This window comes from Prionailurus bengalensis, chromosome C2, assembly GCF_016509475.1.
Source record: "Prionailurus bengalensis isolate Pbe53 chromosome C2, Fcat_Pben_1.1_paternal_pri, whole genome shotgun sequence".
Lineage (NCBI taxonomy): Eukaryota > Metazoa > Chordata > Mammalia > Carnivora > Felidae > Prionailurus > Prionailurus bengalensis.
The window spans coordinates 1,572,165-1,599,495 of NC_057350.1; the positions used below are offsets into that span (position 1 = coordinate 1,572,165).

General features: G+C 55.4%; 2 protein-coding genes across 2 annotated transcripts in view; one reads left to right on the forward strand and one right to left on the reverse strand.

Moving 5' to 3' along the window:
- ADARB1 (adenosine deaminase RNA specific B1) overlaps window positions 1-25,522 on the reverse strand; it is a 141,385-nt gene extending 115,863 nt beyond the window's left edge. The window contains exon 1 of the mRNA XM_043593421.1: window positions 25,427-25,522. The gene's annotated coding sequence lies outside the window, so the exon portion shown is untranslated. The remainder of the gene's footprint in view (window positions 1-25,426) is intronic.
- LOC122492242 (basic salivary proline-rich protein 2-like) lies at window positions 416-25,895 on the forward strand. The gene is made up of 5 exons (XM_043595959.1): window positions 416-508; window positions 553-947; window positions 6,800-6,972; window positions 16,306-16,803; window positions 25,078-25,895. The coding sequence occupies exons 1-5, from the start codon at window positions 416-418 to the stop codon at window positions 25,893-25,895; spliced, it is 1,977 nt and encodes a 658-aa protein (XP_043451894.1).
- Window positions 25,896-27,331: the final 1,436 nt, after the last annotated feature.

Genomic DNA, 27,331 nt, shown 5'->3' on the forward strand with positions numbered 1-27,331 from the left:
CGCCCAAGGTCAGGCCTAAGGGCCTGTAAGTGCAGGGCAAGAGAGTGGGCTCTGGCTGCTGCATGAAGGGCACCGGGAGCACAAGGCAAGACTTGGGGCCCAGGAGGGTCAGGAGGCTTCTGTTGAGGGCAAAGGACAGATGGTGGTGGCCTGGGGCCCCTGGGCCGAGGGGAGACACGGAGAAGCAGGCATCCTGGGTAGAGAATGGATGGGACAGCAGGCACAAAAGGTGCAGGGAACTAGATGTGACACCGAGGAAAAGCTGCCAGGTTTCCAGCAACTGGGGGGGGGGGGGGGGGGGGGGAGTCGGTGACATCCACTGTGAGAAGAAGGGGTAGGAAATTAAGGAAAATACAGTAGCTGGTTCCAGATGTTCAGGAACACCTGTGAGACACCAGACTGGAGGGGGAGTGCGATGTGCCCCCTGGCAGGCCTGGGCCCCAGAGCCCAAGGGGAACTGGAGACGGAAAAGCAGACGTGCCCGCCCCCCCAGCTACCGCCTGTCAAAGTGGGCACGTCCACGCCCCCACCCCCAAAGCTTGTTCTCTATAGGCTGTGTCCGGCCAAAGGCTCCGCCTTCCACGCGGCTACGCAGGCCAAACCCCACGCAATGGGTCTGCCGTCTACCTGCCCTGTTCCTTCCCCGCCGACCTGGACGGCGGCCTCCCCACCCGCACCCGCACCCACACTCTCACCCGCACCCGCACCTGCACTCACACTCACCCCCACCCCCGCACCCGCACCTATACCTGCACCCACACTCACACCTACGCCCACACCCGCACCCGCTCTCCAGCCAGCGCCGCGGAGAACCTTCCAAACGGCAGTTCTGATTTCATAGCCCATACCCCACCACGGCTTGCTCAGAAGGCTCAACCACCTGCGGCGCCCGCAGCCCCCTCTGGCCACATCTGCCTCCTACAGCTCCAGCGACACCGAGCCCTTTGGTGAGCGCCTCCCGTGGGTGGAGAAGGCTCGCAAGGAACCGCGGGCCCGCCCTCTGTTCTTCCTGACCTACAGGCACTGCCGGGGAAAGTCCATCCTCACAGCTGGTTCCCTGCAGGAAACCCGGGGGAAAGGAGCTGGACTTGAACAGGAAGCGCCCTGGGGACGTTTGAGACGTGGGGAAGGCTCGTCCCAAGTCCCAGGCGAGCTCCCCCGGCTCTCCCCAGCCGCTCTGGGTTTGCCCTCGAGCGGGGCAGGGCTTCTCTCTCGTGTAGGCGACCTCAGAAACCACGCAAGAGGCTGCGAAACGTGGGCGAATACAAGAGCGGCTCCTCTGGAGGAGGGTCTGCGCTTCCCGGCCCCCCCGGGGCAGCTGTGTGAGGCTGGGCCCCGGCAGACAGCGGGCGGCGCCTGCCTTCCCAAGCCGCCCAGCCTGAGAGGGCTCTTCTCCAGGCATCTTCCACAGACAGGCCAAAGTCACTTCGGGGGTGGCAGGGGCCCCCCTCCTCTCGTGCCCTGCGGTGAGAACCCAGCTCGCTCCCTCCTCCCTACAGAGGGAGGCCTGGTTCCTGGCGCAGGTTGCTGCCTGGGCCCACCCACAGCGACCGTGCCCTCGGGTCACTGCACAGAAGGGGCTTGTCCCTGCCAAGCACACCCCACACCTGCCGCCAGCCGTCCGTGTCACCAGGTAGGTTAAGTCTGTCTGGTTTGAGGTACAAGACTGGCCAGCTCGCCCAGCCCCAGACAGCCCCACTCTGCAATTATTTTAGCATGAAACAGAGCCTGCAGCTATCTCCGCGCACCTGTCTATGGTGTGGACTTGAGACATAAGAAGCGGGAAGGGTCGGCAGTCAGGTACCAGGACCCCTCCCCCACAGAGCCTGACTCTGCTGCACAAACTCTGCCCCAGATCCTAGTGGCCAAAGGCGGCTCTAGCACTCTTCCAGCCAATGAGACACACGCTGGGGGTTTCCAGAAATGCCTTCCTGTTGGAGACACCGCCCCTTCCTGCTTCCCTGCCTTTCTACGGAACATCAGGCTGGAGTCAGAATTCACCACAAGACCCGAGGAGCTAAGCATGAGAACGAGGCAGCAGACTGGAGACAGAAAGGTCCAGAAACCACTGCTCCGGCCCCAGACTGTCCACTTCTTGGTACAAGGAGCCCAGGAATGGAAAACCACACCAGCCAGGTTTTCTGCGACACGCTGCCAAACCAACCCTCACCCAAACACAGGCCACGGAAACGTGGGCACAAGTCCTATGAACAGGCCTGCTACAGACCCAGATCCACAGCAGCGACCATGACTGCCTCTGGCCTCCAGAAGCTCGTGTTCCAGGGCAGAGGGAGAGTCAACACGTAGGCCAGCCGGCAGACAGGGCCACGCCGAGTGTTTACAGAGCGGGGTGACGTGGACAAGGACAACACGGGGACACAGTCTCGCCAAGGAGACAACGTTTGAGCTGATGGCCCAGAGACAGGCAGGTGGCAGCCTTACAAACACCTGGGAGATAGATGACAGTCCCCCACAGGAAGAACGGGGGGGAGGGGGGCTCCATTTGTGCAGATCCGCAAACAGGAAAAATGGAGGGAAATCACCCAGGGAGAAGGCCTGCGCACTTTTTCCTAAGGGAACTTACTTTCCCCATCATGACAGGAAGTCACTGGAAGGGGTCAAGCAGGCGTTACCTGATGGGACGCGCCCCTCGAAGGATGTCTGCAGTGACCCCATGAGGGTGGACCACACGGGAGCAAGTCTGGACCCCAGAAAGCCAATGAAGAACTCCTGGGGCTCAGAGAGGGGGATCAGCGGGAGAAGATGGGAACAGATTTGGAGGAGCTGGCAGGCCTCGTGCGGTGAGCAAGGTGGGAGAAAGGAGTGAGAATGGTCACAGGCCCCCGTGGGAGGCAGTGGGAGGCAGGGATGGGCCGGGGATCAGCTCTGAGCAGGTGCACGTGACCCCACTTCCAGAGTGGAGGGCAGGGGCTGGGGCTGCAGGGCAAGCAGGCAGGAGAGGCATCCGCACCCAGAGCAGGTGGGGAGTGTGGCCCTTGGGCCAAGGGCAGGTGGGGGCTGGGGGACGAGGCGGCTCAGGCAGTTCTGTCAGATGCTGCTGAGGGCCTGAGCAAGAGAGGGACAGGACAGTGGCCACTGACCTTGACAAAGACAGGTCACTGGTGACTCAGAAGAGTCGTTTCAGAGGGACAGGGAGGCCAAAACTCAACCAGAACAATCAAGTAGGTGGTGACAGTAGGGGCAGGCATCCGAGCTGGGAAGCCCCAGCATGAACAACACCGTCTGCCGTCCCCCACGTGGAGGTCCTGGCTCGGTGATTCCTCAGGTCACCTTTGTGCATGTACTGCTAGATACATAGGAGTGATTCTTCCACAAAGTCACTTCCACAAGTCATTTACTTGCACCCTCTCCCCCCATCCCCACGCGAGGGGCACTCGGGAAAGACTGGCAGGGAGGAGAGAAGAGCCACGTGAACATCACCCACCAGGACAGGGTCCTGAGGATCCACAGGTGTGGAGCTGAGACACAGCTGGACACAGCACAGCACCAAAACACCAGAGATACACTTTCCCCCAAATCCACAATTCAAAACCATCCTGGGCCGTTAATGAAAGCTTTTCAAAATTTTACTTAAAGATTTCCGAACATAAAGGTAACTCCAGACGACAAATGAGCCCGGGTTCTATACTGGGCTCTCGGCACTTGAGAAGCTCTGCCCTGGACAGGAGTCAGGACGGGCAGCCTGATGGAAGCTGAGACCATAGGTCTTTACTGAGGCTCAGAATACACACCGGACACTGCACTCGAATCCAGCTGTGCGTCAAGTTGTAAAGAATGTTTCTGAATAATTTGATGTATTTTATTTCTCAAAAGAGCCTCAACTTCTAAAAAAAAATTTTGTGTTTATTTCTGAGAGAGAGAGAGAGAGAGAGAGAGAGAGAGAGAGAGAGGGATGCAGAGTGTGAGTGGGGGAGGGGCAAGAGAGAGGGTGACACAGAATCCAAACAGGCTCCAGGCTCTGAGCTGTCAGCACAGAGCCCGATGCAAGGCTCCAACTCACAGACAGCGAGATCATGACCTGAGCCGAAGTCAGACACTCAACTGGCTGAGCCACCCAGGTGCCCCTATCAAACATTTTTTAAGCCCCTACCATACCACGGCTGTGCAGGGACAGGAAGCACAACCCCCAGGTGCTTCTCAGGGCAGAGAAGAGATAAATGCCCAGAGTTACAGCCAGGAGGACACAGAATAATTAAGTTCTGGCCTATAACTTAAAAAATGCAGGTCTTGGGGCACCTGGGTGGCTCGGTTAGTTAAGCACCTGACTTCGGCTCAGGTCCTGATCTCATGGTTCGTGGGTTCAAGTACCACCTCGGGCTCTGTGCTGACAGCTCAGAGCCTGAGCCTGCTTCGGATTCTGTGTCGCCGCCTCTCTCTGCCCCTCCCCTGCTCATGCTCTGTCTCTCTCTGTCTCTCAATAATAAATAAACATTAAAAAAATAAAAAATAAATAAAAATAAAAAATAAAAATCCAGGTCTCGGCCGGTAGCATGTACCTTCTGGGCCTCATCACCCTGCCAGACTCCTGCTGCAGCAGACCCATCCCACCACACCCCCCAGATGTGGCTGCCTGTGCGTCCTCCAGGCCCCTGGTATAGGGGCCTCTTCCTGGGGTAAGACAAGGCGAAGCGGGGTGAGGCCAGGCCAAGAGACAGGCAGGTCCGCTCAGACACCGCTGTGCACACACAATGACAGATTTCAGCCTCAGATCACGACCACCCTGACCCTCGCCACACGGGACAAGGACTAGTTCCGGAACCACAGAATAAAATGCAAGAGGTGGCAGGAAAACACTACCAGGTCAGAGAACAGCAACAGCGTGGCTGGGAGGGCTCAGCACACACAGAATGCCCACTTCTCTCTTCCACTCACAAGGGACGTCAGCAGGCACTTCTGGAGACCCGCCACGGGGAGCGTAAGCAGATGGGGAACAGAGCGGCTGGTGCACCCGGGCCTAGTGCTGCGAGAGGCTCCCTGCAGCCGAAACCCGGCTCTGACGACGCTTTCCTCCTGGGACCTGGGGACCGCTAAGGACAGCCCGGCACAGCATGCCAGCCGCTCAGCACCCCAGCGCCCCCCAGCCATGGTTCACGCCAGGCTTCTCTGTGGCCTGAACCACGTGAAGGTGGGCATGTGGCCCCCACAGTGTGGCAGGAGCCATGCCCCTTCCTTCCTCTGGCAACCCTGCTTATCTCAGAGCGTGGGCTTCCTGGTTTTCATTGTTTACTGTGTAAATATTGGGCTGGGGGATGATATGAGACTCATCAAAAGATTTCAATAACCTAGTAACAGATTACCCTGTCGGTGCTAGAAAACAAGATAAAGATTTCCTTGGCCCTAAAAAACTAAACATGATAGTAGTTTTGACATCTCAGGACCTGAGATCTACCTTTAAGAAAGAGAAATAAAAAATACAAAAATGCATGACGATGAATTACTCATATTTTATAGGATTGGGAGGCTTTATCTATCAAAACGGCTTTTTAAATAATTATTCAGGTAAAGTTAGACTTAAGATATTCAGAGCTTCACTGATTCCCTCCACCTTACCTGTGTTTTAGGACGATCCCTACTGTGATCAGTACTTTAACACTTAAAGATGTTTTGTTCTTCCATTGACATCAAGAGTATCACTCTGGCTTACAAATTTAAGTACAGATAAAGAAGATGTACCCATTTGTTAAAATCTAACAAAAGCCCAACAATGGAAAAATGACTTCAGATGATGGCTCTTGAATTCTCATTCCAAGATTTAAAGGTTATCTCTAAGGGCTCAACTCTCATATTAAGACTTAGTCCCCTGGGGCGCCTGGGTGGCGCAGTCGGTTGAGCGTCCGACTTCAGCCAGGTCACGATCTCGCGGTCTGGTCCGTGAGTTCGAGCCCCGAGTCATGCTCTGGGCTGATGGCTCAGAGCCTGGAGCCTGTTTCCGATTCTGTGTCTCCCTCTCTCTCTGCCCCTCCCCCGTTCATGCTCTGTCTCTCTCTGTCCCAAAAAAAATAAATAAACGATGAAAAAAAAAAGACTTAGTCCCCATAATTATTATTTTCAAAGATTAAATTCCAAAGTGCAACTATACTGAGAAAAAGATAATATTTATCCCCACGAAGATGCTTTTCTTTGATCTTTGATGTCCCTCTTTCCAATCCCTCTCAGCAGCCAGATGCACTATGGCAGAGGTAGGGGGGTGGGGGATAGGGGGCCAGCTCAGCAGGTCCCTTCCATGAGGTCGAAGTTGGCTGAGGAGAAAAGGAAGAGCCTCCCAGGTCTCCCTCCATCCTCAACTGACACCCGGCTAGTCAGGTGTCATTCGAGACCAGGGCAAGGAAAGGGAATGTGTTTTTGCCTCTGGATCTCGGCTGAGGGCCAGGCACACCTCCTAGGCCAACGGGCCCAGCAGGCCAAAAGTTCTTCTGTGCACCAGAGAATGCTAGGGGGCCAGGAGCCAAGCCCCACCCACACTGTGCTTTTCACACTGTTTCCCAATATCCTCCCCAAGGAAGGAGCAAAGTTGATCGCTAAGGGCTTTTTAATTATCTGAATAAACAGAACGGAACTATTTTCTCTCATTAAAATGAGCGGATGGATTTCGGAGGTCCCCTGGCCTGCCTCCAGCCCGCCTACCCGCCATGACGGCTAAATTCATGGGGGTGGGGGTGGGGGAGAGCCTCTAGACGTTTCTCCCCCAGGCAAACCCGCCACTCTCCCCGGGCCGAGGGTCCACTGGAGAACGGGGACTCGCATCCTCCATCTCCTCCACTCCCACCTGACCACACAGCGTGGAACAAGTGCCCAACACGCCATATGGTGCTTGGGAGCCGGACTCCCATCCCTCGGAGCCAGCGGGCTGCCAGAGGCACAGCCCCACGCGCCCTGAGGCCTTCAGGAGCCAGGCAGAGACCACCCTGGGAGGGAATAAGCCCGCTGGCATCCAGAGAGCTGCAGCCGAAGGTGAGGAGCCACCCACGGCTCCTCCTCGGACGACGGTCCCCGCACCTGTGTTGTCTCACGAACCCTTGCAGGCACTCTAGCGTCGCAGCCCTTGCAAAAATTAGCCTTTCCTGACGTAACACCACCAAAACCAGTTCCTTTGCCTTTTCGTCATGAGAGTTTAATAAAGGCAGAAATAATTATATAAGTAGTTGGGCTAAACACCAACTAACACTGAAGCAGGGAATTTTGAAATCAAGCAGTGGAAGAAATCACACTGATTTAAGGGTGATTTAAGATAATACCAGGGGTAAAGACAAGCGGAGGTCTCAGTGAGGAGAAAATCGGCGAGGCCAGTCAAACTGGAAAAACATGCAGCTTAACGGTACGTGGGAACCTGTGCTCCATGAAGAAAGACACCGAGTTATTCATTCGCTGCCGCACCTTTGGCCTCCAAAGGGCCTGACACACAGTAGGTGCTGAAAAGCTACCAGTCAAATGATTGCATACGTGACCGAAAACAGGTTCAGTTTATACGGAGGAAGACGGGAGCTCCGTGAATATAAGATGCTAGCAACCCCTCCGATTATAAGACACTTACTATCATGGGACCAACATTGCCTTTCTAATACAGTTAGTGCTACAGTAGCAACCATGGGCCAGATGTCACCTTTCCGATAAAAGTCACTGTGAGTCCTACGTTTTACTCCCTATAAACAGGTAGCTCCGAGAGGCAAACACAGAGTTGTAAATGCACAGAAAACAAGAATGATGTGAAGGTCACACCAGGAGTAAGGACGGGATGGTGACCAAGGTCGGACCGGCGGCTACCCCAGGGAGGCAGGAGAGCTGACTTGGACGGACATGAGGAAGCCTCAGGGTGGATGTCGGAGTTGGTCACGTGATCGCACACAGCCGGGAGGGTCACCAGGCTGCACCGGGTTTCAGTGGTAGCTGGCACCAGCCCCTGGCAGCTAAGGAGAGAGGACTATCACATTTTCTGGAATTTGGGGAGCCTGCTGACAGCTCACTGGTAGCTTGAAACAAGCAATGGTGAGAACATTTACGCCACAGAAACTGGCAAATGCTAGCCATCAGGGCTTTTTACGTCCCCCTCCCTCCAGAAAGCCAGCTGTTCAACATTTACCAGCACAGCACTACATACACCTTACAGTATGTAAACTATACTCCAAAAAAGTCAAAAGCTGGGGGGCTGAGGGGAGGAAGGACTTTTCTGATAAAGGAAAAGGCCTTGCGATACGTAGAAAATTTAACTTTCAATGTGTTGAAAGTAAAGAACGAAATGTTTAACAGCAAGAAATCTACTAATGAAATTTACTATATTAACAGATTAGACAGGAAAAACCATACAACCATCTCAACAGATGCAGAAAAAGCATACAAAATTCTACTGCTATTCATGAGAAAGCTTATTTTAAAAAACTCTCAGCCAAGGAGGAAGGTGACCTGCTCACCTAGATAAAGGGTGTGCACAAAACAGCTACAGAAAATACCACACCTGGCGATGAAACACGAGCGTCTACACCGGGTGGAAGCCAGCGCAAGAGAGGCGCCTTGACCACCACTGCCGTGCGAGCGGTACATCTGAGGTGGCACCGGGAGCCCCAGCCAGTGCACGAGGGGAAAGTACAAAGATTAGACGGAAACAGCATCACCTGCACAACTTGATCCCCCACCTAGAAAACACGAGACACGATCGCAAGCTGTGCGCATAACCGGCATGCAAACCCAAGAGGCTCCCTGCACGGCAGCAATAAGCAATTAGAAACGTAACTGGAGAAACCACTCAGCACGTGGTAACCGTGGGCACAGGGCAGGCTGCTCGGGGAGCAGTAGGCTACCGGCTAGCCAGCTGGAGAAATGTCACACCTCACTTCCAACCATATAAAAGCAAATTTCACATAGGTTAATGAGCTAAGTGAGGAAAAGAGGCCAGGAGAAATGAAAGAGGAAGGCTCCTGAGGCGGGGCAAGTGTGCTCAGACGGGACTCAAAGCCCAGGTCGTAAAGGAAATGTCCAATACATTTTAACACATAAACATTTAAAATCGCTCTCTGGAAAAAAAATAATGAACTCAAAAGACGTAGGAAAAGACCCAGGAAAAAGACCCGTAACCACGTGAAATCCCCGATATGGGCCTCCGGTGTCCCCATCAGCCAGGGCCCCGACCGCCTCCCGGGCACAGCGCCACCTCCCACTGGAGCCAGGTGATCCTGACGCAACCCCCCTGCCCCTCTCCCCAGGAGTGGAAAGCACAGCTCCAGAATGCTGCACCGTGGGCTCAAGGCCACCAGAATTCCCAGTAAGATGGAAGGAGAGGGTTTCCCACTGGATACAACTCTGGATCCCTAATGGCAGCTCAGACGATGGGAGGACCAGGTGGGAGGACCAAGGAGGTGGCCCCATCCTCACCCTGAGCGCCACAGGCGTCTCGTCATGTTTTGTTATGTGCTTTTTCACCTTCCTATGTTGAAACTATAGGCTTACAGGAAAGCCGGAAACAGCAGCGAGTGCCCACCTGTCGTTCGCTCAGCCTCTCCTAACGTTTGCGTCTTACCGCATCAGATAAATTACTAAGCTAGCAGATGATCCCGGCGCAACACTATTAGCTCAGCCACGAGCTGCATCTGAATTTCACCCGTTTTCCTACGAAGACCCCTCTGTGCCAGGAGCCCATCCACAACCCACGGTGCGCTTCACCATCATGTCCCCCCAGACTCCCCTGAGCCTCCACCACCCCTCAAGCCTTCCTTGTCCTTTGGGACCCGGACGCTTGAAGAGCACAGGTCAGGTGTTCCTCCGGGGTCCACTACCTCCTCGTGAAACTGCTGTGATTACGCATCTGTGGCAAGAACACTGGACACATGATGTGCCCGTGGGGCATCTGGGCTATATGATGGCGACCTGTCTTACCACAGGTGACGTTAACTTGGGTCACCTGGGTTAGCTGGTGTCTGCTGGCTTTCTCCACTCTAAAGTTACTATTTTTCCCTTTTTAATAAGTAAATAACTTGGGGAAGAGATAGAGCCCAGGCAAATATCCTGTTTCTCCTCAAACTCTCACCCACTAATCTCAGCCCCCATCCTTGAGTCTCACCTAAACTAATCGTTGCTGTACTGTCTTTTCTACGTCCTCACTCTTTCTACACTAATTAGAACCCTTCTGTCGGGAAGAGCTGCTCCTTCTCCCCCCGTTTATTAGCTTCTTTATTCACTTATTTATTTATATCAGTACAGAGTAGTGGGTATTTATTCCAGTCTCTGGATTATAAACCGATCCTATCATCATTTTATTTCCTCGCTCAGACTGCCTCAACTCTGGCCATCTTTGCCGCTTGGGGTGGGCCCCCGGGCCCTCTCGACACACCCCACCCTTTCTGAGCGCCTCCTTACTTTCTGCACGGCCAGGTGTCCTGGCTGCACCTGTTCCTTCCTATCGGAGGATGATATCTGGGCATGCTCGCCATTGCTGGGTCCTGTCAGGGGACGGAGACCCAGGGCACGTGCGTGTAACCCTCGTGCTCACATCCATCTCTGCACGTCCCCGTACACACCTATCCCGATGTGCACACGTTAGAGACCGTGGGTTTACACTGCGACCTGGCTCTGGTCGCCCACCCAGACGGACGACCTGTTCAGTCCTGGGTGCACACAGAGTAGGTTCACCCTGCGAACCTCACCCCCACGACAAGCACGGTTCTGTACAGCCCTCGGCCTCACAGAACGCAGCCAAAATGCCGTCTTCCAAGATGAGGCTGCCACCTTTCTTCCCGTCCCTTTTCCCGTGGCTCCGTTGTCGTTGGTGGGGACACTGAGGTTTGCTTCTGTGTGTATTCCACTTTAGCGCCCCCCACCTCCTGGCTGAAGTTAATGCGCTTCATTCGGGGGTGTGTAAACAGCGCGGTGGCTCCCAGAGTCAGGCTGCAGCGAGCGGTGTGCTTGGAGGGGCACCGCGCCCCCACACCTGCAGCCGAGTCCCCTTCCCTGTCCCTCCCAGCCCCTCCCACCCACCCCCGTGGAAGCAGTCCAGCCCCTGGCTCCGGCTCGTCCGTCCCGTTCCCTTTGGCACGAACGCGCAGCCGCGCCCGTGTCTTCCCACGGCCCTTCTTCCTGGTGGACAGAGCACGGCACCCTCTGGCAGAGTGCCTCGCTCGCTCCCTGGGTCTCGGAAGTCACCTCGAATCAGTTCCCAGAGGCCGTACCGTCCTGCAGGTGGCACTTTGCGCTGTGGTCGACACACCTGCATGGATACGGAGGTCATTTCCATATGTGTTTCCATAGAGTTGGAGGTGCGCCCTCAAGCTAGACTCCTAGAAGGGAAAATGCTGGGGCGAAGCACCGGGCACATGGGGTTCCGCAGGCCGAATGGGGTGTTTTCGTGCCCAAGCACACAGCACTGATCTCCTCAGGCGGAGGAAATAAACAGTCAAATGATGGGAAAGAGCTCACCTGCGGGGTCCGACACAGAGGGCTGTCAGCATAAGCCGCCCTAGTAGCCGACGCTCATCATTAGGACTGTGACATCTCACCCTGGAAGCAAAGGGGTCACGCGATTCAAGAAGCTCAGCGCACGGAGACAGACCTAATGAGCAAGCCAGCTAAAATCTAGCAAATGGTCTTTACTAGCATTGTCCGTAACAGTGAAATGTTTTTACCCTAAACCCATTTCGAAGCCCATGCCCACGCGAGCACATATCCACACAAAGCCGTGGTTGCTAATGTTCGGATCAGCTTTATTCACAGTAGTCGGAACGTGCAAACACTCCAAGCGCCCAGCCCCGGCGAAGGGACAGGATCTTCACAGGCAGAACCACGCAGGCAGGACCACCGAGCAAGTAACAGGAACAAAGTATCGATCCATTCCACAACATGGGCAGACCCCAAAAACCTTGTTAAGGGAAAGAAGCCTGACCCAAAAGACTACATGTTGCAATGATTCCATTGAAGTGAAATGTCTAGAAAAGACAGATTTGTAGAGACAGATCAGTGGCTGCCAAGGCCTGCAGCTGGAACGGGAATTAACACAAACACAGGAACATTCTGGGGTGACGGAAACTTTTTTAAACTGGACTGTGGTGGGACACCTGGGTGGCACAATCGGTTAAGCGTCCGACTCTTGGTCTGGGCTCAGGTTTGTGAGTTCAAGCCCCGCATCGGGCTCTGTTTTGACACCGCGGAGCTTGCTTGGGGTTCCGTCTCTCCCTCGCTGTCTCTGCCTCTCCCCGACTTGTGCGTGCGCACTCACGCTCTGTCTCCCTCTCTCTCCAAGAAAACTTGAAAAAAATTTAAAAACCGGACTGTGGTACAGGCTGCACAACTCAGACATTTGTGAAAGTCACTGAACTGTCTTGTCTACAGAGGGTACGTCTCATGACAGCCGCTTATACACAAAAGAAAACAAACCCTCCTCACAGAGCTTCCCCCACGTGTTATTTCCCGAGCGCGTCCCCTCAGAGCACTCAGAAAGGTGCACCCCCAGACAGCTGGGTCGCACGTGCGACGGCACCGCTTCTCCCAACGATCAGCGGGACTGGGAAACACCGGTCGGCTCTCCCACATCCTGGCTCCTCCACTCACAGCCGGGCTCTGTCCCAGGAACCCAACGTACCCTGCACAGGGTGGTCCCGGCTCAAAAGTCTGGGAACTAAAGGGAAGAAAACTCCCTTTCCTACGGCAAGGGCTTGCGGTGAGAAACACCTAAGTTCATCAAACCCCCCTCTCCCTGCCCGGCCCTCCCCCCACACAGGGAGTTTAAGGGGAGCTGGGGGACACCGCACACGGCACTCTCCGCTCCCTCTAGAGCACTCTGCCGCTTTGCGCAACACCCGCTCTTTCTATGAAAATATCAGGCCGCTCGCAGTTTCGTCAGAGGGAGAAAATCAAAGAATAGAAAGCTTCATAGTAGAACCATCAACGATGTCACTCGTTCGTGAGCATGTGGGTGAGAGCCCTCTACCGCGTGACACCAAAAACGTTAATGAGGGAAAACCCCCAGAGTAGGAGTGACAAGAAGTGAATAGAGCGCGAGCTACATTCGGGTGACACTGCACCACGTACTCAGGACACGCAGCCAGCAGCCCTGAGAGGGCGTTCCCTCGCACCACTGCCGAAACCAGCCAAAAGGTGATGGGAGTGACTTTTCCATAGGTCTTCGGTGATGGTCAAATCCAGGTTGAACTCTCTGACCCCAAATTATCACTGCTCCGAATTCCTATGATTCGTTCCCATGAATTGCACATCTTCCTGGATTAAGATTCTGCAGCCCCAACTCCCAAAGCGGCTTCCAGCTGACGCAGTTTACTGCATGTGCCACAACAGCCCTGAAACTGTTAACCTAAAAAATGACTACACGAGGCCCTTGAAACATTTAGATAACTTTTCGGTGAAAGTAAAGTTTCACTGCATTGCCAACCACAAAAGAGGCGGCCCGCCCAAGAGCACCGTGCTACGCCAGAAACACACCGTAAGAGCCAGCACGGATCATGGACTCCAGCGCGACCACTCTGTTGGACCTTTATTTGGGGTAGATTCCTATTCTGAAAAAGAACCAAATTCGAAACAATCCAGGCTAATAAACATACAGTTTCACGCGACTGATGTCACGCATCGCCAGGACAGAGCAGACGTAACCCCTCAAATCGCTGCTCTGTAGACGGTGGCCTGAGCACGTAGGTCCCTCTTCAGATCGGGCCCAGGTCTAGACCACGTGAAGCATCTGAGTGAAGTCTCACCGTTGTCCGTCAGTCTTCGGGTAGTGAGCGCTTCCCACAGGACCCTACTCCCCGTCTCTACCTGGGGACGCCCCCTGAGTGAGCCCCCCTTCCTAAGGCAGAAGCCCTGCCCTCACACAGCCCCGGCACACATCAGAGGCAGGTCGCGCTGACCGACACAAAGGCTGGCCTCAAAAGAGAGAAAGCTGGCCAAGCAGGTGCCCGGCAGAACCAACTCCCCACAAGAGAAGAAATGGAGATGGAGGACAGCCGGGTGCCAGGTGGGGGGGTGAGCGTGGGCAGAGGGGGCCCGCAGCCCCGCAGGAAGCCTGCTCCTTGGCCTCACGCAGAGGGCGGAGAGCTACCCGTGTCCTCGAGTAAATCCCTCTCCTCAGGAGAACCAAGCGTGCGAACACCCAGAGAGCCAGAGAATTCACACACGCCGAGCCGAAACAAGAAAAAGAAGTTGGGTCTGTGTGTGCGGCCTGCACAGAAAGGCACAGAATACGAGGCAAGCTCCACACTTACCCACGGCCTGACCAACAGATAGGTTAACAAGCTCAGTTCCTAACTCTATGATGTCACGGCAGGGGGTCTGACTCAATGCCGCCTCCCATGGAATGATCTGTACGATAAGCTTTAGACTTACACACCTGAAAACAATCCTCGCTCAGTTTAGTTCCCGACAACCAACAGAGTCTAGTCCCCTAAGACTAAGAAGACGGAACAAGGGAATCCCCTGGAGCCAGAACCCATTCCTCCACCCCCGAGATGCTGCCTCCTGAGCCCCCCCTCCTCCCGCACCTCACCTCTTTCAGCAGAGCTGCCTGGTCCAGAGCGGGGGGACAGGATACTCTGTGCCAGGCGCTAGCCCCTGGCGGACCGTAGCAGCCGCGAAGGGACGGGACATTGCCCACTTTCAACACAGGAGTGCGCGCAGGTTCTAGGATAAGCATTTATTCAACAGCTCGCTGAATGGCCCCTGAAACCCTCAGAATTTATTATTTTACTCTTGCGTACGAGAGTCTCCTAGAAATGGAACAAGCCTTGGAAGTCACCAACGTGACCGCCCTTGTTTTCCACTCCAGGAGCCTGCGGCAGGGTGGGAAGCAGATGGCCCAGCAAGTTCAGAGGCAGAGCCGGGACGAAATCCCCAGCTTCCTACACTCCGGGACACTCTTGCTTCCTCCTCCACCAAGCACCTTACAAGCCGCCTTCTCTCCAGGTTTTAAACCGGTTAAGTAAGCCTTCACCGCCGAGTCAGGTGTTTTTCATCGTATTTGGCTGCTTTTCTGAAACCTCCCAGAATTACTCATATTCTCGTTTCTGTCACAACGTCGCTATATCCGTTACGTCTCTGACGGTTATTACTTAAGAGAATGCTTTTCATTTGTAGGGCTGCCCTCCGGGGTTCAAATGGCAGCAGCAGGACACAGCTGCTCTCGTAGGTTGAGGGCTCCCTGTTCGCAACAGACTAATTTACTCTACCGTACGTCATGGTTTTAGAATAATTTTGAATGTTTTGTAAATGTTTCTATTCTACGAAGAAAAGCACAAAAATCTGGAGATAACACAGACATACGGGGCATAAATAGATGACTGATTCACCGAGTACAACAGGAGCATGGGAGGGGCAGTGCGGGAGGCAGGCAAACAGCTTCGATCGGCTCGCCACTTCCTACCTGCGCAGAAAGTAAGAACACGTTAGTCATTTGTCCACAGACACTGACAACTGCCTCCTCTCTGCCATGCACTGTTCTGAGCCCTCAGGAGGGAGACAGAGCAAGACCCCCGCCTTCCGGAGGCTTCTGCTCAGAGGGCAGCCTGATGGGAGGGAGGAATGGATACGGAGGGACAGCAGGGCACAGTGGGTGAGAGGTGAGGGTGCGGAGGGGTGAAGCCCAGACCCCACAGCCAGAGGGGTGACCAGAGGGGACAGCGGGCCCCTGGGGGGACTGAGATGGGGGAGCTCGCAGGGCTCCGAGCAGGAGAGTGATGGACCCATCCTCCCCACTTAGGGCTCCGCTTTGGCTGACGGTCAGGAACAGGTGGAAGGAGGCCCGGGGCAGGAGCGTGCGGAGCAGAGAGAGGGTGAGGACGGTTCCACAGAAGGGGAGCCCCCTCAGAGCATCATCACGAGCAGCGGGCTGGATCAAGCTCGCTCCGACATGCCTGACACACGGGAGAGCTTCATATGCGTTAGCCAACACCACCCGGCTCTCCCAGAACTTACCGAGCCCCTTACATCAGTTCCCCGTCTGAAACACAGAGGTGACCCACGCTCAAGGTAACACTCGTGAGGAGTAACTAGGTACCCGGGACTCTCAGCTCCGGACCGTTCCGTGTCACGGCAGCTTCCACACGTGCACCTGTCTGTGTTTTACAAACAACATGGTACACAGGCTCCTGATCACACGGAAGGATATTAACATTCTGCACGTCGCACACCAAGGGATGAGCGAACTGCAGATTCGAAGAGAACCCGCTGTGAGATGACGCCCGTAAGTGAAGACCCTTCACCTCGGGTCCTTCTGCCACCGAGCATCATGGCAAGCCAGGGAGTTCCAAGGGCACTTCTTAATCCCTCCGGTCTCCTCATCTCCTGGACTCGACCCACCGCCAGACCCTGCTGACTCCCGCTCACCCTGGCACCCCGGCACCCCACCACCCCCTCCCCCCAAAGCCTTCCCGCCATCCGGAAGGGTGCAGAGCCGGGCCCTGCACGCCTCAACCTTGCCTCCACCACGCCCCCCCATCGACGGCTGGTCGGGGGCGACTGCCCACCCCCCCAGCTGCTCCAATAAGCAGGGTTCGGGCAGGGAATGCCCTCGGCCCCTCTCTGGGCAGGAAGAAGAGCTCATCTCTCCTCCGGGCCTCAGCGCGGCACCCCTCCCGAGAGAGGCCCCTGTGCAGAGCGACGCCTCAAGAAGGCACAGCCCTGGGACGCCATCTGCCGCAGCCCTCGTGCCTTTGGCCACCGCACAGACCAAGCAGCTTCGAGGACGCCTCGGTGCCCGGTTTAGCCTCCAGCTGGAACACCGGCCCAAGGAGGCAGAGGCCTTCTCCTCCAGAGTGTGTCCTTCCACGATGACTCACACAGAACCTGTCACCGCGGGCAAGGGTGCCAGGGCGGTGGAAATCAGTTTTCCCCTTTCCCCGGCACAGACGATGGGCACACAGGGAGTCGGGGGGCTTCCATACACTTCATCCCATTGGCTGAACTACAGAGAACATTGATATTTCAAAACTCCACACCTAAAAAAAAAAAATCAGATAACCACAAACAACAAAAACCAACACGCGAGGAAGAGATTTTACCATTTTAACAGGTAACTTTTCTTTACATTTTTATTTACTTTTGAGAGAGAGAGGAAGCAGGGGAGGGGCAGAGAGAGGGAGACACAGAATCCAAAGCAGGCTCCAGACCGTGAGCTGTCAGCACAGAGCCCGACGTGGGGCTCGAACCCACGAACCAGGAGATCATGACCTGACCTGAGTCGAAGTCAGACGCTCAACCGACTGAGCCCCCCAGGCGCCCCTTGAACAGGTAACTTTCAGCGAATGCAGCCGCCCTGATGACGTTTCAGCATAACTGGGCCCAAGCAACACCTGTCCGCCTCAGGAGGTGGGGGCTGTCCTGGACGCAACACCGGCATCCTTCTAGATACTGTTAAGACAAATGAAGCACAAAGCAGCAGGCGAATCTTGCTGGTCCTCTGCTGTGGTACGAAGTTTGGTGACTAAAGGTGCCAACTTCTAGTTAAGTTAATGACACTTTTAGAGATAAGTGAATTGTAGGGGCACCCGGGTGGCTCTGTCGGTTAAGCATCCAACTTCAGCTCCGGTCACGATCTCACAGTTTGTGGGTTCGAACCCCACGTCGGGCTCTGTGCTGACAGCTCGGAGCCTGGAGCCTTCTTGGGATTCTGTCCCCCTCTCTCTCCGCCCCTCCCCGGCTCACGCACTTGTACGCTCTCTCTCTCTCTCTCTCTCTCTCTCTCTCAAAAACTAAACATTAAAAAAATTTATATAAGTGAATTGTTTTAATAAAGAAAAATGCCATTTCCACATATATCTTTCTGTAAGGACGCCCCAAGGCATGTTTAAACACCGTAAGCTAATAAGAAACTGATCCTAAGTCCTAGGGCACGATTCCCCAGTTTCTTGGACTGAGCACAAAATTATCTTTTATTTTATGCCCTCCTTTCAAAAGGGCAGCATGTCTTTGAGAAATATTTTTGAAGTGAGTCAGTTCCCACGTGCAGAGGTCCTGTTCCTCCGACAACCCCTCTCACCTTCTCAAGGACTTGCCTCCTGCAATTACCCCTTTTCCAACATATTATAAATGTGTCCTTCCCTACTGGATTGCCCCTTAGCCCATAAACACACCGCAATCGTTTCCATTTAAAAACCCAAATTACATAACTCCCTCAAGCCCATGGCCCCTCCAGCTTCTGCCAACAATTCCGCCCCGTTTTAACAAAGCTCCCCTAGAGAGTCCTATACCTGTGACATCCTCTGTGACACCCCCTCACAGTCTCCTCAGCCACCATAAGGCTCCCTCAGGAAGCCCTGGACTCCAGGCCAGCAGACCCTCCTGGTTTCCTCCTTCAACAGACCCCTTTACGACGGGTATTGCTAGACCCTCCCCCTCCTCCACTCCTCCCCCTCTCCTCCTCCTCTTCCCCCCCTCCTCCTCCTCTTCCCTCTCCCCTCCTCCTCCCCCCCCCTCCTCCTTCTGGGCCCCCTCCTCCTCCTCCTTCTGGGCCCCTTCCTCCTCCTCTCCCCTCCCCTCCTCCCTCTCCTCCCCCTCTCCCCTTCTCTTCCTCCCCCCCTCCCCTCCTCCTCCCCTCCTCCTCCCCCCATCTCCCTCACCTCCTCCCCCTCCCCCTCCTCCTGTGCACCCCTTGCCAGAAGCCCCCAGGCTTCATCCCTACCCTTCTGCTCATCTGTATCTATATCCACTGCAAAGCCCATGGTTTCAAATACCAGCAACAGGCAAATGACTCCCAAATTCACATATTTGACCCCAATCTCTTCTTGAGCCAAACTTTGAATTTCCACTAGTATCCAAACATCTCCACTCGGATGACTGCTTATAAAAACAAGTGAGGTACTATTTTAGGCACTTTACATTGGCTCAGTTTGTAGGCCCAACGACCAGAGGATCGAGGCTGCCACTGTTCTCCCTAATTCACGGATGAGAACACCAAGACAGAGAAAGATCAAACAGCTCGCTCAAGATCACGCTTCTGAAACGTGACGGAACAGAGATTCATCCCACCTGCTCACGGCCCAGTCCGCGGGTGTAACTGCTGAGGAACCGTCTCCCGCAGGGTCCGAGGCCTCACGGGGCCAGTCCCCAGCTCCTGACGTCAGCCTCAGACTTCTCTATCCCAAGGCCAGCGCCAGCCAACCGCTCAGGCCAACAACCTTGGGATCATTCCGGATGTTCCATCTCACGGCGAGTCTACTGGCAATCCTGACGGGCCTGCCTACAAAACACGCTACGGTTCATCAGCTCTAAGCGTGCACTTTCCCCCTCTGAACAACTGTGAAATCGGAGGTGTCCCACAATGCTGTCAGCCGGGCAGGAGTGGAGTATAGTGACTCTTGCCCGGGCACACTCAAACTCAGCTGTTACTCTTGGAGGCACGACAGGAGACAGGACAACACAGCCCGCCGACAGGTCAGTCAACAAACCATTTAAGGACCAGAAACCTCTCCTTACTACCTGCCAGTGAGATCAAAAAAGCATCTAAACTCACAGACCAGGTCTCAGCCGCTTGGAAGACACCCCAGACGGGGGCGCCTGGGGGGGCTCAGTGGGTTGAGCGTCCGACTTCGGCTCAGGTCATGATCTTGTGGTTCGTGAGTACAAGCCCCGCGTCGGGCTCTGTGCTGACAGCTCAGGGCCTGGAGCCTGCTTCCGATTCTGTGTCTCCCTCTCTCTGCCCCTCCCCCGCTCACATTCTGTGTGTGTGTGTGTGTGTGTGTGTGTGTGTGTGTGTCTAAATTTAACTAAACATTTTTTAAAAGGGGGAAAAAAAGGAAGACACCCCAGAGACAGCAGTGGTGAGGTCTTAAGGAATGCCAGCACAGGGAACAACGTGGAAGGCAGCATGACGTCACATCGATGCTTGGCCGAAGGATGACCGGGAAGAATCAGATTCTAAACGGAAAGAAATTTTAGAACTACGTATTTTATTTTACTTCACTTCTATCTTCCTTTTCGATGAAAGCACCACAGTCTGATTTTAAAAGTCTTCGCTCAAAGTCCAAGAGCACTCTCGATGAGCATAAGTGAGGCCCAGGCGGTATGAAAGGACTGCGTCACAGGGTAACTGGCAACATTTGCCCGCTAAGAGTACAAGCCTGAAATACAGCCTGCCAGATCTGAGCTCACCGCCTGTGCCCTGGCCCATCGTGGTCCCCCCACGCTCCTGCCAGCACCCCCTGGCGGTGGCAGGGGAGGCGAGAAGGGCCCCTGCAGTCACAGGGCTCAGCGCAGTCCTGCCTTTGCCACTGACGTGTGCCCTCGCTGGGCCCCGTCTTCCCCACAAGTAACACGAAGACTAACATGCCCACCTCTTGGACTAATGCAAAGCCAGCTCATACACAGAAGGTGCTTTAACCCCCTGGCACGTCACAAGGACCTAATAAACATTAGCTGCATGAGAGCCAGAGTGATTCTTTTGTTTTTTTAAGTCTATTTATTTTGAGAGAGAGAGACAGAGAGAGAAATGAGCAGGAAACGGGCAGAGAGAGAGGGAGAGAATCCCCAGCAGGCTCCGTGCTGTCAAGGCACAGCAGCTGGGGCGGGGGGGGGGGGGGGGGGAGAGGATCCTCAAACCCACGAACTGTGAGACCACGACCTGAGCCAAGATCAAGAGTCAGATGCTTAGCTGCTAAACCGATTGAGCCATCCGGGCGCTCCCAGAGAGATTCTTTTAAAGATAGGTCATGACATCCCCTCCTTCAAAACTCTCTAAAGTCAACTAGGAAACAAAAAGGAAAGAAGGAAGGGAGGGAGGGAAGAAGGCTTCGCATCACAGGGTGATTACAATCTAAATTCCTCGACACAGCTCCAGACCCCCTGCCTCCCTCCTCCTCACCGGCCTCCCACGATTCCAAACCCAAACCCAGGACAAGGACGTTCCTCCAGAGCTCCCCGCTGCCTGGTAGTGCCCAGCTCCCTCCGTCCCCTGAGCCCTCTCAGGCCCCCGCCCACCCTCGATCTCATTTTGTTTGCCCTTCCTGGCACGGAGGCCTTTAGCTGGGGTGCACCGCCCCATCATGTGAATCTCATGAAGGCAAGAGCTACCCTTTACTGTGCTCACACCCAAGTCTCCAGTGCCCAGAAGAGAATCCAGCACATGGTGAACACCTGTTGGTGACCACGTGTGAGGAACAAAACTGGCCTAAAGGCAAGCAGAATTTCTCTGCACCTGCAGTAAAAACACCAGGTACCTTCAAGCCCCTTCCACACACACTTAACCCCTCTTCATTGTAATCCATCACAAAGACGCTACACTGAACACCAAAGTCATGTTTTCTTTGTGCGCTCCTAGAACAGCAGCCAGTCATACTAATCGCATCACGTTTTTAAACGTGATAACATGATACTCGTGGTCTACGCCCAACAGCCATCAGGCTATGCGCCAAGGTTATGTGAAGACCTCTCTCGGCTGCTGCATCTTCCCTGTCCACACCCCAAATAAAACTTAAAAATTCATTCAAGGAATAAAGATATTTTAATTATTTAAATACACGACTTGGGGGTTTTTTAATTTTTATTTTTTTAAGTAAGCTCTATGCCCAACACGGACGGGGCTTGAACTCACGGCCCTGAGATGAAGACTCAGCATGCTTTACTGACTGAGCCAGCCAGGTGCCCCCCAACGTACAATTCTTAAATGAAATTCTCACTATAAAACTTTTCTACCACACACATTACGAATATGTTTTTAAAGGGTTTTTTTTTTAACACCACCATTTCCATCACACAAATTATAAATTTGGAAACTCATATTTTAGAAAATTGACACACACACACACAAAAAAAAAAAATCAAGAGTTTTTTTAAATAATTTTTTTTTATTTTTAAAGTATTTATTTATTTATTTATTTATCTATTTACTTATTTATTTATTTTGAGAGAGAGAAAGAGAAAGAAAAAACGTGAGCATGGAGGGGCAGACAGTGAGAGAATGAGAGAGAATCCCAAGCAGGCTCTGTGCTGTCAGTGTGGAGCCTCACGTGGGGCTTGATCTCACAAATGGTGAGATCGTGACCTGAGCCAAATCAAGAGTCAGATGTTTAACCAACTGTGCCATCCAGGCGCCCCTAAGTTTTTAAATCAACTTGGAAGTCTCTAAGTTTTTCAGTTTCACACTAAGATTGACACTTTTTTTTTTTTTAATGTTTATTTCTTTTTGAGAGAGGGAGGGAGGGAGGAGTGAGGGAAGGGCAGAGAGAGGGGGAGACACAGAAATCGAAGCAGGCTCCAGGCTCCGAGCTGACAGCAGAGAGCCTAACACGGGGCTCAAACCCAGGAAACGTGAGATCATGACCTGAGCCAAAGTCGGACGCTTAACCGACTGAGCCACCCAGGTGCCCCAAGAGTGACACTTTTTCTTAAACAAAATTTTTACAGGCTGGTAAGTGTACAGTCTCACCTATTAATCTTCAAAGTATTCTTTCTACCTCGTATTTAAATAAGAGTCCTTTATCCTAAGTATTTACATAGCTCATCACAGCATCCCAGGGAATAAAACTGCATTCTTAAATAAAACTTACACCTAAGGGATGCTGATGGCTAATAAAAATGATTAGGTTTTGCTTGCACCCATGTATAAAAAATATTCACTGCAGCACTGTTATAGCAAATATTTAACACTATATTAAAACACATATACAACTGTGTCTGTATCTTGACTGCTGCTGGGAGATACACAATCAATGGGCCACAGCAGGTGGAATGAATGGGATGAGGTGTAAATCTCGGTACTTTCTCAATGTACGTTGTGCAACCTTCCGTTTTTAAATCCATATGTGAAAATTGTAATGCTATACATTTCAAAGTCTTATATTTTATTTTTAAAAATCTAGTGCTATAAAAGCGGTTACTAACACTGCCAGTGCTTGAACTTTTTGAACCCTGCCTGTCCTGTTCAGCGCTGCATTGCCCAGGCCTGTAACAGGGAGGGCCCAGCACACAACAAGCCACAGATTAAGTGTCTGTCCACTGAATTCAGTTTGCTTTATTCATTCACCAGACAAAGACAAGTTCAAAGAATTTTCTTATCCCAAAAATCTGAAAGCAACTGAAATGTTTCTAGGGCGTGTCGATTCACCAAGGCGCGCATTAACCTACGAACCAAGAAGTTGTTCTCCGGTGATGTTCTTGTTGAAGTCTCTTCGCCTCCCAGCACTGACTTTATGAGCACAGGGCACCTCGAGATACATGTGTCATCAATTTCGCAGAGCCGGACCAATTTTCTTTTCACCACTGCCCCCTGCAGAAAGGCCTCCTTTTTTCCCTTCCAACCATAGCTTCAAATTTTGTCCACGAGGTAGCTCAACACATCCAGTCCCAGGAACCCTGAGACATCTAACAGGGCGTTACTCACCGACAAGACAAGCGTTCTTTCCCAAGCCCTGGTGAGTCCCCTGCCTCCACCCCCAGCAGGGCCCGGGATGGGCATCCGCACCCCGCTCGGCGCGCGTCTCACCGAATACTTCCCAAGCCCCTGTGGCGGGTGTCCACTCGGAGAGGACCCGCCCACTGGCGGAAGCACGCAGGGAAGGGCCCCTAATTCCCGGTCCAGGGTGGAGCACACACCGCCTTCTCCCCTCCCCTCCCCTCCCCTCCCCTCCCCTCCCCTCCCCTCCCCTCCCCTCCCCTCCCCTCCGGGCAGGCCGAGGGGAGTCTCTGCCCCCAAGAAAAGACGGCAACCAAAGACATTTCCTAGGGACTGCTCTTGAGACAACCCGCTGTCTTAGAAAATGCAGCTCTGGTGGCACCTTTCAAAGGAGTAAAACACACAGGTGAATTTCAGAGAAAAGGAAAAGGCCTACAGAAACACTTCTATTCGCAAAGCTTACTGATCTATCATTTTAATTAGGGCACTGAGAGTAAAGCAGCAAATCTGATAATCCAGCCGCTTTCTTTATACTTAAGAACGGAACGCTAACCATTACGTTTTGTTTAATAAGGGGACAAAAACGTCCTTATCAGCAGTAACTACCAAAATCTGCTGGCTAAAAATATCAACTGCGAACCAAACACAGGAGTGCGGGACTCCGGCACGTATGGGGACCAGAGCACCCTTCTCGGGACCCCAACACTTTCAGCGTCCACAGCCCAATGTGACACATTCCCTCGGACCGTCCACAGCCCGGTAATTTTCCGACTGCAGATCTGAACACGTCAGAATTCACCTCGGGCCCCCAGTCGCCCCAGATTGTTCCGGATCGCTCCAGACGCCCGGCACACGCCGCGGGAACTTCCCCGCCCCGGGCCGCCCGCGGCGCGCAGCTTCCCACGCGGACACGGCGCCCTCGGGAGGGGACGCGGGGCCATCGGGGGTGTAGCCCTCTCCCGGGGGGCGCAGGCTCAGCCCAAGGGCGCACTCTGCCCTCCGCGCACGTAGAGCCTCTGCACGGACACGGTGCCCTCCAGAAGGGGACGCGGGGCGGTCCCGGGCGCAGCCATCCTCCCCCGGGTGAAGAGCGTCGGGGCGGACACGGCACTCCTGGGCACGGGAAGGGGCTGTCCCTGGCGCAGTTTCTCCCCCCCCCCCCGGGGCTCAGCTCCATTCCGGGGTGCAACGTCCCCTCCCAGGGACGCAGTCTCCCCTTCATCCCGGGGCGCCTCTTCATCCGGGGCGCAGTGTCCCCTCCACTGGGGCGCAGCTTTATCCCGGGGCGCAGCCTCCCCTTCATCCGGGGGCGCCGCCTCATCTGGGCGCAGTGTCCCCTCCACTGGGGCGCAACCTTATCCCGGGGCGCAGTCTCCCCTTCAACCCAGGGCGCAGCCTACTCTCCCCGGGGCGCAGCCTCTCTCCTCCCAGGAACGCAGTCCGCCGCCCCCCCCCAACACACACACAGACACACACCGGCGGCAGCTTCATTCTGGGGGCGCCGCCACCCCTTCATCCTGGGGTGCAGCCCCCCCGCACGGACGCAGCTTCAACCCGGGGCGCAGCAGCACCACCACCACCACGGGCGCATCTTCACCCCGGACACAGCCTCCCCTTCATCCCGGGCGCAGCGCCCCCCCCCTCCTCCCCGGCACGGGCGCAGCTTCATCGCGGCGCGCAACACCCCCCCCCAAAACCACCACGGGCGCATCTTCACCCCGGACACAGCCTCCCCTTCATCCCGGGCGCAGTGCCCCCACCGGGCGCAGCTTCGTCGCGGGGCGCAGCCTCCCTCACCCGCGGCGCAGAGCATCCCGCGCAGACGCGGCGCCCCGGGGAAGAGACACGGGCCGTCCCGGGCGCAGCCTCCCCACCCCGGGCGGCCCGCACCCCGCCGGGCAGCCCCTCCGGACACCCCCGCCGGGCAGCCCCTCCAGCCCCCGGGCCCCGGGCCCCCGGCCGGGCTTCACGGGGTCCCGCTCGAGGCGCACGCCCGGCCCGGCCTCACCACCTGCCCGGCGGCGCTTACATAAACGCGGCCCCGGCGGCGGTGCCCGGCCGCGGGGTCCGAGCCCCCGCCCTGGCCTCGCCTCGCCTCACCTCCGCCGCGGGCCGCTCCGCTCCGCACGCCGCGCGGGGCTCGCACCGCCAGGCCGCCCGGGCTCCGCTCGGCCGCCGGGGCTGCGGCGCGCTGGCCGTGGCCTGGCGCGGCCCCGAGCGCGGCCCCGAGCGCGTCTCGACCCGGCCGCCTCCGCCGCCGCCGCCGCCGCCGCCGCGGCCGCCTCAGCCTCCGCCTCAGCCTCCGCCCTCCGCCCTCGGCCCTCGCCGCCGGCTCCGCCCTCCCCACCGCCCCCGCCGCCGGACGCGCGCACGCCTGGAGCTGGGGGAGGGGGGCGCCGCGACGCAGGACGTGCGCGCGCCCGCACGCCGCGCCGAGCCCCCTGCTCTCAGTGAGCTGGCCGGCGGCCGGGGGCGGCGGGGGGCGGCGGGGGGCGGCGCACGGGCGGGGCTCCCGGTCCAGGTGCACCCGCGGGGTCCTGGCCGTGCCGAGCAGGATCCGGGCGCGTGATAGAAGGTGGGGTCCCCGTCCCCAGTCCCCGGAGGTGTCTCCCTCCCGCTCCTGCGGAGAGCTCTCGGGGAAGTCAGCAGCCGGTCCACCGTATCGCAGTGGAGGCTGTGGTTGGGTTGGTTGGTTTGTGTGATAATAAAGGCATTTTAAAGCTTTTTTATTTACAGCGTATGGAGTAAACTTACTTCTTTATATTGACCGACTTTTCTACGACTGTACACATGATGATAAGCACATGGAGAAATGCAGCGTTTCCGAAGACCAGAGTGACCAAGTCAAGGCTGCACTCTGTTCAAAACAGAAAATAAACTAAAGCTTAATAAGGAAACATGTGTAGTTCTTGAAGGCAGGTGCTGACACCAGGGCAGTGACTTTCTAGGAGACAGTGGTCAGAGTCTGGCAAGCCTGCGGCTTTTCACCTGGCTCTTAACCCCTGCAGAGCACGTGGCTGTGGAGGTTAGACACCAAGGGCAAGTCGGGCTGCTGCGGCTCAGAGGTAGACTTTGGCATCTCTTAGGCCCAGCTGCCTGTTTCCCCAAGAGTAAAACAGGTCAGAGAAGACTAATGCCGGTAAAGAGCCCAGTCCAGAGCCTGGTGTGTGGAAGGCACTCCATCAGTGTTCGCAAACGCTGTCATTCCCAGAGTCCCGTGGCAGAACACAACACCACAAGGAGCTCAGTGCCCTGGAGCATAAATTAACCACAGGGGACGGTGCCACAGCAGGCCGCGTATCTGCTTCAGTTTGCTGTCTGACGGTAAAGGAAAAGCCTACCTTTCGGGCCAGCTAGCTGACAGGCGAGCCCATCGCCCTGCCTGAGGGCCACGTGCTAGGTACAGAGTCCCAAGGAGCGCTTGGACAACCAAGTACGAATCAAGACCCCTGGAATGCCCTTCAGGGAGTCCTCCTTAATGAGCGAGTATGTGCATGAGTACCTGCGATCTAGTGCTATGAAACAGACCACCCCCAAGACCAAGTGGCCCAAAGCAGTCGTCTCATGGCTCACGATCCTGTGGCCAGCAGCTCCCGCAGCTCATCTCTGCTTCATGGCGTGTGGGGCCGCACCCACTCTTGGGGGCCGCCAGCAGGGACCACGAGAGGAACCAGGCCGCCAGCAGAGCGGCCAAGGTCGCTTCTCATGGCAATGTGACTCCCGTCGGCAGCAAGAGGATAGGCCGAGCTCAGCGCACGGGGCACTTCCAGCCTCTACACCACATTTACTAAAGTCCCATTGGCCAAAGTAAGTGAGAGAGCCGCGCCCTGAGTGGGCACGAGGGGGGCTGCCCAGGGCACGGTGGAGAGACGTGTGACCCCCTCTGGAGGCCGCCTCCGCGCCGTCTCCTCCAAGTATCGTCTTTCACAGAAAGGCAGCATGCGGCCCTCCCGCAGGAGCTGACCTCCAGCACGGACCCGGCGAGGAGCCCGGGATCGCTGACTG